This window comes from Herpailurus yagouaroundi, unplaced genomic scaffold (genome assembly GCF_014898765.1).
Source record: "Herpailurus yagouaroundi ecotype Mexico unplaced genomic scaffold, PumYag 190, whole genome shotgun sequence".
Lineage (NCBI taxonomy): Eukaryota > Metazoa > Chordata > Mammalia > Carnivora > Felidae > Herpailurus > Herpailurus yagouaroundi.
Window position 1 is genome coordinate 36,204,270 of NW_024412421.1, and position 14,887 is coordinate 36,219,156.

The 14,887-nt window shown below is 52.0% G+C and overlaps 2 protein-coding genes across 3 annotated transcripts in view; one reads left to right on the forward strand and one right to left on the reverse strand.

The window, feature by feature from the left end:
• ZCCHC14 (zinc finger CCHC-type containing 14) overlaps window positions 1-14,886 on the reverse strand; it is a 58,430-nt gene extending 43,544 nt beyond the window's left edge. For both annotated transcript variants that reach the window (XR_005780910.1, XM_040443281.1), the window contains exon 1: window positions 14,320-14,886. Coding sequence is in view for 1 of the 2 variants with exons in the window: in XM_040443281.1 (XP_040299215.1) it covers window positions 14,320-14,886 (567 nt within the window). In the remaining variant the exon portion in view is untranslated. The remainder of the gene's footprint in view (window positions 1-14,319) is intronic.
• Window positions 13,727-14,887, forward strand: part of JPH3 (junctophilin 3) — a 162,759-nt gene continuing 161,598 nt past the window's right edge. Inside the window, exon 1 of the mRNA XM_040443289.1 lies at window positions 13,727-14,090. The gene's annotated coding sequence lies outside the window, so the exon portion shown is untranslated. The remainder of the gene's footprint in view (window positions 14,091-14,887) is intronic.

A 14,887-nucleotide genomic window follows, 5' to 3' on the forward strand; every position in this document is an offset into this window, starting at 1 on the left:
CAGCGAGCTCCAGATGCCCAGGGCACCTGGCTTTGTTCCTCAGCACCCACTCAGGGCCAGGATGCCTCATGATCACCCCACTTAACATTCTCAAACGACCCTCTTATCTCATCATCTCATCGGTTTCTCCTCCACACAGAACCTCATTCTTTGTAAGGCCAAATGTCACCACTACTGTAAAACCCTCCTTCCCAGCCACACCTCCTTAGAGAGAATCAATCCTCCTTGCACTACATGGCCCATATTTACCACAACATTTGGTTCTACGTTCAGTGAGGACAGAGTATTTGGACCAACCTTCTTACCGAGGACCGTAACCCCGAACAAAGTATAAAAACCAATAAACTGGGCGCCTGGGTGGCGCAGTCGGTTAAGCGTCCGACTTCGGCCAGGTCACGATCTCGCGGTCCGTGAGTTCGAGCCCCGCGTCAGGCTCTGGGCTGATGGCTCGGAGCCTGGAGCCTGTTTCCGATTCTGTGTCTCCCTCTCTCTCTGCCCCTCCCCCGTTCATGCTCTGTCTCTCTCTGTCCCAAAAATAAATAAAAAACGTTGAAAAAAAAATTAAAAAACAAAAAAAAAACCAAAAAAACCCACTAAACTGAACACGACCAAAAGAAACTAAAGAAAAGTCTACACTTAGAAAAAGGGATTGGTACCAGGTGTGCTTCATGTCCCCTGGGCCCAGTCCTCATCAGAAAAAGCAGCAGCCACAGCTCAGACAGCACTCCTCAGTCCTACCGCCCTGACGAGCCTGAGATCTGGTAAAATATGACAGCGCTGAGTGAGGGAGAAGACTGTGACAGAAGAGTGTCCGAGAAGGGGACACGTCTAGTCCTGCATATAAATTCTGCCCGCACCTCTGCGTGAGCCCTGAATTAGGCATGCAGGCCCCAAGGAGCCAAGCTAAGACCAGACAACCAGAGGTTGGGGCTGCTGGCCAGCAAAGGAAGAGAGTTCTGGGGTTTGGGTCCGGCCAAATGTAGTGCCTGCTAAAACAAACACAACAACAACACGATAGTCTGCAGGAGGACCAAGCAAAACCCAGAGCTTGTACAGAGTCTCACTTGCAAAACCCAAGGGGCAATCTGTAAGCACGAGATACGTAAAGAAACAAGAACAAGATCCAATACAAAGAGAAAAAGGAGGCCAAGCCCAAGAGGAATCACACGCTGGAATCAGAGCCAAGAAGCATTAAGTGGCTGTTGTCACAAGGCTCAGAACATAAAAGAAAATGTATGTGACATAAGAACCAAAGAATATCTCAGGAGAGAAATGGAAACTCTTAAAATATGAAAATTCAGGCAGCAACTAAGGTGTCCCACAGGAGGTGAATGCATAAACTGTGTGCACCACACAATGGAATATTACTCAGCAATAAAAAGAGCTGTCAAGTCATGAAAAGGCATGAAGGAAAATGAAATGTTATCTGAAACGGTGTGACTCCAGCCAGATGACATTCTGAAAAAGGCAAAGCTATGGACACAGGGAAAGACGAGGGGCTGGAGGCAGGGAGGTGCGCAGGCAGAGCCCGGAGGGCTGTCAAGGACAGTGAGACCGCTCTGTGTGATGTCATGGTGGACACCCGTCCTTATGCGCTTGTCCAAACCACAACCTGTACAGCACCAAGAAGGAGCCTTGATGTAAACCGCTGACTTCAGGTGATTACAATATTCAAGTTTTCTGTGAACCTAAAACTGCTCTAAAAAAATTAAGACTTAAAATCATAAAAAAGAATCCAAGTAGAAATTCTAAAGTAAAAAAATGCTATTTCTGAATTTAAATATCCATTAGATGAGCTTGGGGCACTTTGTGGCTCTGACCCTTGATTTCAGCTCAGGTCACAATCTCACAGTTCGTGGGTTCAAGCCCCACATTGGGCTCTGTGTTGGCAGCATGGAGTCTGCTTGGGATTCTCTCTTTCCCTCTCTCTCTCAAATAAATAAACTTTAAACAATCTATTGGATGAGCTTTACAGCAGTTTGGAATTAACAGAAGACTTGCAGAATTTCAAGACAGATCAACTGAAAGTGTCCAGCCGGAAACACAGAGAGAGAAAAAGACTGGAAAAGAAAAGACAAAAGTTTCTAGCACCTGTGGAATAGGAGACTTAATGTACCTACAGTTGGAGTCCCAAAAGGGATACTGAGATACCGAGACACAAAAAACTATGGAGAAATTATGACTGACGATTTCCCAAATTTAGTAAAAGACACGAATTTACAGCTCCAAGAAGTTCAGAGAGCACCGAACAAGATAAACTGAAGAGAGCAACGCTGGGCTGCCCCCATACTGCACAGGCCTCCCCTTCCTTAAATGCGGGAGCGAGACGGTCAGCAGGGACTCCTACGATCTGGTGACGGGTCCCTGCAGCAACACAGGCAGAAGCAAGACACTCTTGCAGGCACGAAAACTAAGGAAATTTCGAACGTGCAGACCCAGACTCCAGAAAATGCTGAAGGAATTTTCCAGACTGAAGGGACACGATAACAAGCAGGCTTTTTTTTTTTTTTTTATTGTTATTTACTTTTGAGAGAGAGAGCGAGAGAGAGAGAGAGCGAGAGCGAGCGAGAGAGAGAGAGCGAGCGAGAGCGCGCGCGCGCGCAGGGGAGGGGCAGAGAGAGAGGGAGACAGAATCCGAAGCAGGCTCCAGACTCTAAGCTGTCAGCACAGAGTCCGACGCAGGGCTCAAAGTCGGGATGGGAAGATCATGACCTGAGCCGCAGTCGGACGCTTCACCGACAAACACGCAGGCACCCCCAAGCCGGCTCTTTAGTGAGTAATGAAAAGCAGCGGAAAGAGCAAGTATGTGGGCAAACATAAAATAACATTTTCTTCTTAATTTTTAAAAATACATCGTATTAAAGCAAAAAGTGGTCTCACGCTGCGGGGCTTACAGCTAGTGCAGAGGTAATACACAGGACAACCACAGCACGAAGGGCGGAGAAGGTAACTGGCTGCCATACGAGAGCGCGACCCCGACATCTGGGCAAGCGGGCGGCACCCACTCCAGTGCAGCACCCTGCCCAGGGTGTTCCCTGGACCCACCACCGCAGATAATGCCACAAGGCTCGCCGGGGGCTCAAACGGAACTCTACGGTCCCGCTCTGACGAAGGTTTTGCACAGGCGACACCAACCAGGACCGGGGGAAACAGATTTAAAGGTGGGAGGCGGGGAGGAGGAGGGGGAGGCTGGGGGCTGCCGAAGGGGACAAGTGACCACAAGAGGCGGTGACGGGAACTTCTATACCTCGACAGGTATGCGCTACAGAGCTTCCCACATTTACCGAAACCCTGACAGGGTGCCTTCTGCGCCTTTCTCCAGATGAAGTTCTCCCGTGAGCAGGTGGACGCAGGGCCCTGCGTGCACAGCGGTGAACTGGTGGCGCCACCAAGGCCCCGGAGAGCCGCGGCCGACACCCGCAGGGGCCGGGACAGCACCCCCTCCCCCCCGCCAACACCACACAATCTTCTGCTTTTCCCCCTGACTGTTAATAATAAAGTAAAGCCGTTTTAAGATACAATTTTGGCTTCACATAATAAAAAGAGCCCCTTATGTCCTCTTTGGCAAATTACTTACACTTAACCTGTTTGCATCTGTTTTGTCACCACTGAAACGGGGACAGTGGCGGAGCAATCACGAGGGCTAAGTGAATAGGTTCGGGGCGCTTGGAGCAGTGCCTGCACACGGCAAGTGGCATTCCCTCCCACCACCTGCTCCGTCCGCCGTCTCTGTATTGAGAATTCAGCAAGAAGGTCATTTGACTGGTAAACCAGCCTCCTCGCCACCAACACGAACGCGTACCAGGTCACGGGCCTCAGGCCTTCGTGAGCTCGAACAACCACGGGTGCCCTCCGGCGAGCAAAGGTGCCCTGCAGGGACGAGCCCGCCGGGGAGGGGGCGGGGGGGGGAGGGCTGCGGGGCCAAGAGACCCCAGACCACACCCCGGATCTCACACCGCACGGCAGGGCGCGCGACTCCAGCCCGGTGCCTGCGACGGGGCTCGGGGACTCTGTTAGCGCGGCACAGCCGGGCTGTCAGCAGAGCCCCCAAGACTCCACATCCTGTTGAAATGCCCAAAAGACATGGGAGAAGGGATCCCCTTCCCCGTAAATTAATTCTCCTCCTTTTACAAAGTTATTTTTTTCTCATCTAGACTAAATTTCCAGAAGTTCCTACATATACATGCTTTAATTAGATTCACTGTGAATCAGTATGAAACCTGAGGATACATTTCTTTCCAGTAATTCTACTGAAGCTTTTATATAAAAGTCCCAAATAATTAAGACAACGACTCTATAACGCTCCCTCCTAATGAATCTGATGTCAATGTTTAAAGTATAGAAAATGCAAACGAAACTTTAATTGGCAAGACGAATGGTTATTAGTTTATCGCCATTCTACACCAAACAAAAACGGCGGGGCTCTCCGCGATTTACACTTTTGTAAACAGCAGCCTTGCAAAGCTCCCACCACCACTCTGACACGAGACTCACAGGAGGCAGGTCTACACAGCACCAACAAGCGCTCAGCAGACTGGTCCATACACCTGGCTCTGTCCTGGGGTAGTATCACCCAAACTACTATGTGCAGAGAGGTGCTCCCATTGGAAGCATTTGCGTGCCAGCTTTTGAAGAATAAAGTAGAACGCTGACGTTAAAATCCACTAGAAACCTACAGCTACGTGATGTATGAGAGAAACAACCAATGAACAAAAGCAACCAAGGAAGAGTACGATTTGGTAACAGGTGTCACTGACAGGACCACAGAAAAGCACTGAGGAAAAAACGTTTTCACTAGGGTGGCTTTTTTTTTTTTTTTAATGTTTATTTATTTTTGAGAGAGAGAGATCAAGAAGCACAAGTGGGAGAGGAGCAGAGGGGGGGAGAGAGGGTGGGGGAAGGGAATTCAAAGCACGCTCCATCCAGGCTATGAGCTGTCAGCACAGAGCCTGAAGCGGGGCTCAAACCCACGAACCGCGAGATCATGACCTGAGCTGAAGTCAGACGCTTGACTGACTGCGCCAGGCACCCCATCTTTTTTGGTTTAATGTTTATTTTTGAAAGGGGAGAGCACACAGAGAGGGAGACAGAGAATCCAAAGCAGGCTTTGCGCTGTCGGTGCAGAACCTGATGTGTGGCTCGAACCCACGAACCACAAGATCATGACCTGAGCTGAAGTCAGACGCTTAACCGACTGAGCCACCCGGCGGCCCCTAGGGTGAGCTTTCATCAACGTCCAACACCTCTCCCCCCACTCAGATTTCACAGATGCTCAGGACACAGCCCCTGTGGGGTGGCAAGGACCACAAGGTTCTGGACTGAAAGAGACGGTCTCTGCCCTCCAATAAGTCAAAGTCTGGTGATGGAAATTTAAAGAAACACACTTTAATATAGTCAAAGATATAGGACAGAAGGAAGCCATAGAAGGCTTGTAAGTGTAAGCCAAGAACTGGGGGCTGGGGAGTCCCAGGTACCAGGTGTCCTGTCTGAGAGGTCAGTACCTACGAAGGTTCAGGGGAAAGAGGGATTGCAGTAAACATAAGGAACCTCGAGTGTAGACAGAGGGGAGTATAGACAGGCAGTAGACAGATCACAAACGCTGACGCACGCCATGCTAAGACCTGCATGCCAGAGAAGAACAAGCCTATCAGCATCTCACCATGGCACCTGTTGTTAGAGGCTACGAGTGGGGTCAGGGGGACAGGTTGTCACAGTAGATGAGACCCAGTCAGTGGGACGGGTTGTCACAGCAGAGTAGACCCTGGTCATGAAGATGGGCTGTCACAATAGACTAGACCCAGGTCACGGAGATGGGTTGCCATAGATTAGACCCCGGCCGAGGTGAGAAGTTAGACATGTCACTGTGATTTCTAGGAAAAGTTAAGGTACCAAAGTTTCAGGATAATTAAAAAACACAGCTACGAGTTATTTCTTGCAGACTTTAAACAGTGACATCAGCTTAATTCTTTTTTTTTTTTTTAATTTTTTTTTTCAACGTTTATTTATTTTTGGGACAGAGAGAGAGCATGAACGGGGGAGAGGCAGAGAGAGAGGGAGACACAGAATCGGAAACAGGCTCCAGGCTCTGAGCCGTCAGCCCAGAGCCCGACGCGGGGCTCGAACTCACGGACCGCGAGATCGTGACCTGGCTGAAGTCGGACGCTTAACCGACTGCGCCACCCAGGCGCCCCGACATCAGCTTAATTCTAAAGGGAGATAATCACTCACTTGCGTGCCAGCATGCCATCTTGACTCAGGGGAAGGAGCGGAGCTTGATCCCTGAAGACTATTTTAATCTATGCCCGGGCTCCCTGGCAAATGGCCCCAAATCTAAGTGCGCCTGCACAGAAGCGTGCCATAGATGGGACCATCGTGTCAAGTGTGGCGGCAAGAAAGAGAGGGAGAGGGACAGACAGGCAGGGCAAACACTGACTTGGACTGCAGTGTCAACAGAGCAGAAACCCACGAGGATGCTGAGGACTTGGTCACTGACTGGAGAGAGACCAGAGAAGGCCAACGACAGGAGAGGCATGGACTTCCGGCTGGGGGTATCGGGGCCGGGGTGAGGCAGTCAAGGACAGTTAGAGGGAGCTTACCTTTGGGCATACTGAGCTACCTGGGACCTCCAGCTGGAGCTCAGATCTAGCTGGGCATGCAGATTCTGAATTCATCAGTGAGAATACCATCATCAAAAGGGCAGGAAAGCCGAGAGACTGAAAACACTGAGAGAAGCGGGAAGAAGGGAGTGCACTGCGAGAATGAATGGAGGCGGAGATTCTCAGCAGGATGCTCAGCCAGCCCAGGAGCCTTTAAGCCAGCATCCAAGGGAAGCACCTCCACAACCATATTTGCCTTAAAAAAAAAAAAAAAAAAAAAAGGAAGCACCCTCCCCTGGAAGATAAGAAAGATAAGGACCGAAAAGCATGCAGCGAATCCTTCAAATAAGAGGCCATCCAGACAAAGACATCAATGAAACTGAATACACAGAGTTTAGAAGTCACCCCACATATATATGGGGAGGGCAGCACGATGGCATCATTCAACAAATGGCACTGGGGCAACTGGGTTTTCATCTGGAAAATATAAAACCAGCTCCGTACCTTACCTCAAATAAATTCCAGATGGCTCTGTTAAATGTAAGAGGGGAAACCGCGCGAGTTCTGTACCAGAAGGCACCACAGGGAAGGTACACGGCATCACAGGCGCACGGCCGTAATCCATCGCGGGCGTGATGATGTGTACAATGCAGACAGTATAAAGCATTTCTACTGATGACACAAAGCCCAGTCGCCACACAAGATTGATAAAAAGAGCGCTAAAAAGAAACTGCGTGGCAAAGTCAACAGGCAAGAAAAAAACCCCAGGAAAACAAATACTTGCCACTTCTACTAAAGACAAAAGGACAACTTCCTTGAAACTTAAAGAGCTCCTAACAATAAAGATCAACAACTCGGCAGAAAAGGGCAAAGGATATGGAAAGCTTGCCAAAAATAAAATGCTCATTTTTTTAAAAGTTTATTTATTTTAAGAGAGACAAAGAGTGAGCGGAGGAGGAGTGGGGGCAGGGGTGGGGGAGAGACAGGCTCTGAGCTGTCCCTGCAGAGCCCGAAGCCTGCTTCAGAGTCTGTCTCCCTCTCTCTCTGCCCCTCCCCTGCTCACGCTCTGCCCAGCTCTGTCTCTCTCAAAAATAAACGTTAAAAAAAAGATGTTTTTTAATGTTCAACCTCACCCACGAGGGGGCTCACCCATGAGAACAAACCCACCCCACCCTCAGAGATGCTGCCCCCCAGCCACGACCCCCGCCCCCTCTGCCGCTGGGAGGTGTGCAAACAGACGCTCACACATGCCACCCCGGGTTCCAGAAGACGAACTGGGGCAGTTGCCTGCACTCACACAGAGGCACACACCCCGTGGCCTACCAGCAGTCCCATTTCCAGGTTTCTAGTCCCCGGGTACACACGCATCCAAGCACGAAAGGCCGCACACGTGTCATGTGTAATATGTAAATGACTGGATTGTTTACAATAGTGGCATGGGAACCAAATGCCCTCCCTGGGGACCCACGAAACCAGAACGAAGACGCTCCGTGGCCTGATGTGGACTGCATGTCCAGAACAGCTGCCAGGGGGAAGAAAGCAAGGCACAGACCTGTGTGCGGAGCAAGGCACCAGTTACCTACTTGTAAATACACGGCAAGTTCCTCTGGAAGTTTCTACAAGGAACAAAGAGAGAGACAGAACTGGATACTAGGAAAAAGGTAAGAAATCTCGTTTTTTTTACGTGCGAAATAACAAGTATCAATACGCAGGTAAAGGAGAGAACGCGGCCCACACCTCGAACTGTCCTGTGTGTCCTTCTCCCATGTGTGGAGGAGGAGGGAGATGTTTCACTTTTGTCTTTTCAGTTTGCACCTCTGGTTTTGTGTTCTATTTAAATTTTTTTAACAGTTTATGGAGTTCCCTTTAATAAACATAGATTTCGCCAAAAAGGATGGAGGCAAAAGCCAGGTTCCAGGAGGCCGAGGCGGCAGCGGAAGGTGAGCTGCCTCCAGTCTGTATCGTCTGGGGGGCCGGGCAAGGTGCAGCACCTGTGGGAAGATCCTGTCTGTAGATGTGTGCATAGAAGGTTTTAGAAAAATGTGCATGTGCTTACAAGCGTGTTAAAACGTCAGAAGGATACACAGCAAGTTGTTAAAAACGGACACTCCCGGCAAGTAGGAACGAGGTTGGCTGGGGGAGGACTTGCTAACGAAGGGACAGACAGTGGACAACGTGGAAGGAAGGGGTTCTGCTGTTTCCAAGACAGGTAAGAGGCCCATGACAACACTGATGTGCCGGGTGGAGAAACAGAGGAGGTCAAAGACCGAGGCGGGGGACTTGGGGGGAAGTGGGAAGGGCAGGAAAGGACAAAGTTCAGACACCTGAGCTAACACCCTCCCGGAGGAAACAGAAAGATGTGACCACAACAGAGACTGAGGGACGAGCCCGTGAGAGGGCCTGTGACGGAGAGAGGCGCTCTGCCTCAGGACCTCAAGGAAAAGTAACGAACGGTAAGGACGCACACAAGACATTTTGGGGGCTCGTGATTTTTCTATGCACCCGAGAAACACCCACCTGAAATCCCAAACACGCTTACAGGCGAGATGCTTAGTCCAAAGGGTCTCTGACATCCGAGTGCCCACCCCCACCCCCAGTTTAGAGTCAGGGCCACAGGCCTGCGCTTCTCCTGGGGGTCGCACTGGCAGGCCGAGGCCCACCCCGTACGGCCTGATCACAGATGGGAGTGGCTGCCAGAGCATCAATCATAGGAAAGATATTCGGTCCGCCTTTGTCTTCACTCTAGACCACCTCAGGCCTTGTAACTCAGAACAAAACAAACTGCTCAAGAATTAGCCCATTTTATACCATCCATTCAAGAGAGTGACTGAATCAACTCCAGCCGTAATAAAAAAAAGAACTAACCTATTTTATTAAGCTCTTGATTACGCTTTTTCACTGTGACAGGAAGTAGCTCTGAGACACAACGGGTCTCTCCACACACAAGACCTCGTGGGGACTGGGGGGGAGTCGCCCTCGCTGTCTGCACTGCCTGCAGCAGGCTGGCATCGGGAATCAGAAACCCTCGACCTGTAAACTTGTCAGGCGGCTCGTAAACTAATGAGAGAACTGGTGTCCTGAAAGGTGGTTTCTCAAAAAAAGAGAAACATCCCAAGGATCTTTTTTCTGAAATGTAATCCATCCAAAGCAGAAAAACAATACTCAAATAAACTATTTTCCCGAGACATCATAGAAATTTTGAGTCACGGTCTCTGGGAGGTCGGCAGCCACCAATTTAACAAACAAACAAAAACGTACCTTCTACTAGCTTGCCTTTAAAAATGTAAGACTCATACAACCTGGTTGGTAGGAAAAAAATAGATGAATCCAAAACGTCCTCAGTCCAAAAGGAGGGGGGATGAAATACGCAGGACTGAAGAGAAAATCAGAAATGGGTAAAATGAGGCCCAAGTAACTAGTGAGCTTCCAAAACCGTAGAAATAAGGCAAATGTTGGCGAGTGCCTGTAACCGTGCTGTAGCGCATGGAAGTACCTCCACATTACTCATTACAAACGCAAATCAAACTCCACACCAACTACAGCGGCAGCACTAAGGTTTGTGGAGCTGGACGCAGGGAACATGAACTTGTGCACATGACAGTTGACAGTCAACAGCCCCAACGTGGGGCGGGGGGGGGGGGGGGCGGCGGTCGAAGGACAGTAACCAAAGGCCCCGCGGTTCGGGTCACCCTACCACACAACGGCGGGACCACGGCAGCTCCAAGCAGATGTGGTCAGATGCGCGTTTTCAATGAGTAACTACACCACCGCCACAAAGTAAAACTGCCTCCCGGGATGTCTCAATGACCGTCGCGTGCACTTCACTGGAAAAAGAAGGCAGTCCTCGGGCCTCTGAGAGCTGGCCAAACACGAAGTAACAGATGAAGCGGTGCAGGCGGCCAGACTGAGCTCATATGCGGGGCTCAGACCCCCATCAGCGCCCGGAGCCAAGTGCAGAACTGGAGCCACCACTGTGCCTTCAGGTCACGGCTCCTCCTTAACATCAGGGATAAGAGCAGCTGCTCTGGACAGACTCACTCCCTTCCCGTGGAATGCCAGATCCTCTACAGCGGGCAGAGCGTCAGGTTAGAGAGACCGGAGGCGGCCACTCACACCTCACAAGGTAACCAGGGCACCAACTACCAATGCTCCACCTCCGAACTACAACGATTTTCAGCAGCTTAGGGAAGCGATGAAACACAGCCAGCTGGTGCCTGCCTGAGGCGAGACGTTATGAGCAGTATTTGCGTGCAGCCGGTGTCCACCGTGCCTTCCCTAGCGCTCTTGGGTGCAAACCCCAGGACACACGCCCGAAGGAAGACCACCACCGCACTCCCGCACCGAGCACGCCAACAAGGCTCGGCACCCCCTGGAAATCTCAACGTCACGCAAGTCGTCCGGCTGTGATCTTCGCCAGGAGGATTCCGAAACACCAGGGCGGGGAGGCAGCTCTCCCCCGCCCGGTCCGGCTAGAGGGGAGGCTTCCGCTGGCTCTGGACCACCACACTGGCCCGACAGCACCGGGCCCGGGGCTCGGGGCAGCGTGTTCTCAGCGACCTTCAACAGCAGCTCCCAAGAGGGGTGCCATGCAAGGTGCCTAAGCACCCACCGGGCGGGCTTGGATGGAGACAGTGAGGTCCCTCGGGACAGCCACACGTGGACAGTGCTTCAGAGACGACTTGTGAAGCATTAGGTATAAGGGATTAAAACAAGAGCCTATTAGCCACGAGGAAACAAAATCTAAGAATGAGCACGTGCAACCATCCAAGTGCCCATCAACCGATGAGCAGATAAACAAAATGGGTCTATCCACACAACGGATAGTATTCAACCCTGAAAAAGCAGTGAGGCACGGACACATGCTTCAGCAGGAATAAACTCTGAGAAGTGGTGCTAAGTGAAGGAGGCCCACCACAGAAGGCCACACATTGGAGGACTGTGTTCGTACAACACGGCCGGGACAAGCACAGGCCGCCCAAGCAGAGGAGCAGGTAGGGCGTGGGGGGGGTGGGGGGGTGTGCAGGGACTGCCGACAAAGGTGCGGGGCTCCTTCGGGAGGTGATGAAACCGTTCTGGAAGCATAGAGCAGCGATGGGTGCACGACTGCGTAAGTGTATTAGAAACTATTTTTAAGCGTACGCTTCGAAGCAGTGACATTGTATGATTTTTAAATTAAATCTCAAAAAGCTGTTACTTGAAAAAATAAGCATATACCATAACACATCATCATCTTATGTAAAGGAAAGACTGCGAAGGGTAAAATTAAACTTTTCCCACAACCATGGCTTTACACTTAAAGAGGAAGAGAGTAGGAGTCCCGCCGACCCCCAGCACCAGCTCAGGAGGAACTGCAGACCAGCACACCCACGGCACCTGCCGGCCACTGGGCACGCAAAGCTACCGCAGTCTGCCGCCAGCTTTGCCCTTCCTTCCCGAATGTGAAAACGTCAATTTTACCTCACTCACACTCTTAAGCGCCTTCTGCTTGTCCTCACGGTGACTGTATCAGAAGACATACTTATAAGAACTGCTACTTTACAGAAGGTAAAGAAAAAACCAAACCCACGTCTTTCTTTCGAAAGGGTTCAGAGCAAAATACAACCACTGACAAAAGAAAGGCAGGTGGAGCCTTACCAGGGCTGCTTTCCCGGGACGACAGAAAATGTTAAGATTCAGAGACCCCAAGAAGGCAAAACGCTCAAATGTTCCATTTCACCACAGAGGCCGACTCCAAGCAGCAAAGGGTGCATCGGGCCTTAACTTTAACAGAAAGTTAGATGAATGTGCTTGAAATTAGTTTAGCAGTGACATAGGCGAGGTGGGGAAAACGAGGCACCGTGGTTGTTCAGAAATGCGAAAGCAACAGCCCTAAGGTTACTCACCATAACCTCATTATTGATCAATTTCCCATGGATCAAAGCTCCAAGCAACTACTTAAAAATTAATTTAGGAAACATGAACTCAAACTCAAACTTGGGGCGCCTGGGTGGCTCAGTGGGTTAAGGGTCTGACTCTTGATTTTGGCTCAGGCCACGATCTCATGGTTCATGAGTTCAAGCCGTGCACTGAGCCCTGCGCTGACAGTGCAGAGCCTGCTTGGATTCTCTCTCTCTCAAAATAAATAAACATTAAAAATAAAACAAAACAAAACACAAGACAGGAGTATTTCACTCCATAACAGCGCGCCTGGCTTAAGTCTGCACTCCCTGCACATGCTGTGGGCACGTCAAGTGTGACCTCACGTAGCCCCCCGACAAGCCCAGGAGGCAGGTAAGCTACATCTACTCCAGCAGGGAAACACCAGGAGGACGGAGGGTTCTGGCCAAGGTCACACAGCTGGCCAGCTGGCCGTATGTGGGCAGGGGTGGGGGCGGACTAGCCCTTCATGTCATCAGAGGAGTTTCTCACCAGACAGAAAGGCTCTCTTCGAGAGCGTATTTTCATTCCAGGGCTAGCGCCTGCCCCACCAAAATCATCATCGCCATCTTCCGCTTCTGACAAGTGATGAGTCTGCACACACAAAAGAATCCCCTTCAAGAGCTGATTATGCCTGGACAAACAGCCCCAGACGCTGGTGCACCGCACCCAAAGAGAAGGCAACAGCATGTGGAACTGACCACAAGGGACTGAAATCCCACAAACAGGTGACATGCCACTGGCACCCCAAGAGCCTACCGAGCCCCCTACGGACGACCACAGCGCTTTCCCTTTGTTGTAGCTGAAACACCGTTTTCCTGCCCAGTGCACATCATGGGATTCAGAGTCACTTGAACACACATTTAGGAAAAAAACCTCAGTCTCAGATCAACGCCACCAAAAAGATAAGACTTAGATTAAAGCCAACAGAGGCACCACAACCACATCTTAGAGAAAAACACGGAAGAAAAATAAGCCACAATCCGGGGTTGAGAGACCGCTGAACACCACCACCAGCAGAACAGAGAGCACAGGAGTGTTAGGTGAAAACAGCTCAGACCCCGTACAGAAGGCACCGGGCAGCACTCGAGCCAACAGCAACCTCTCCAGGGAGAGTCCCAGGGTGATATCCACACACGCCACCCTGGGTCACAGAGAAACCCTTCCTCTCTCTGCACCGCTTTGGCACTGGGTCCCAGGGGGCTGGGAAAAAGAAGCTGGAGCCCCGAATGCTTGGTGTTTACGTAGTTTTGAAACACGTAGAGGAAAGTTCACGTTTCTGAGGGAATGACCACGATGCCCTTCCTGCTTAGCTTGGAGACGGAGACGTTAACCTCACATTCCTTAGGAGACCAACAACCTGGGGACTCGGGCAGATCTGCCCCGACAAAGGCAGGAGGACCTCCAGGAAACAGCCGTCTCGCAGGCGTCCAAGGCCCCGCGGGACAGCCACCACCCCACCGGGGAAAGGACACCTAGGCCGCGGGGACTCCCCGCAGCGCGCCCATCTCCCCCTCGACCGCGGCTTCCTTTCCTGCTAATAAACACCAGATTTTGGAGAAACCAAGGCGACACAAGGTATAACTCCTGTCGCCCAAGGGGACGGCGAAGGGGACAAAAGCGTTCTCGCGTGTCCAGCCGCAGACGTGAGAGAAAGGCGCAAAGGGGCCGCGAACTCTGACCGCACACGCCGGCCCGCAGCCCAGGGGGCTCCCCGGCGACCTCTGCGCGCCAGGCGGGTGCGACCGCCCACGAGGGGCCCTGGGGGAGGGGGGTAGTGGGGTGGGGAGAGGCTGAGGGCGCGCACCTTGTGGCAGGCCGGGCAGGTGGGCAGCGCGCTCTTGCCGCCGTGGCCCCCGCCGCCGCCGCCGCCGCCGCCGCTCAGGCTGCTCTGGATCTGCGTGAGCTCCTGGCGCAGCACCTGCTTCTGGTGGAAGCTGAAGGCCGGGTGGTTGGAGGCCATGGTGAAGAGCAGCAGGAACTCATCGCCCGTGCGGCCTTCGTTGAGCTGCAGCCCGTAGTTGTGGATGATGGAGTCGATGTGCGTGAGCGTGCGGTACAGCACGCCCGCCGCCTCGCGCTGCTCCGAGCCCAGCAGCGCCAGCGACACCAGGAGCTTGCTGCGCACCACCTCGTCCGTCAGGTTGGTGAGGCTGCCCAGGTCGGCCGGGTTGTTGGCCTTGATCTCCGAGTCGCGCAGCGAGTGGTAGTCCTTGCGGGCCAGGTCCTCGAGGCACGAGCCGAGGAAGCGCAGCTCGAGCGGGATGCACAGGTCCAGCAGGCCGCACAGGAACTCCACGCGCTGCGGCGACGGCAGCTCCGAGAACCAGCGGTACACGCCGTCCCTCTGCAGCGGGCAGCGCTTCTCCACCATG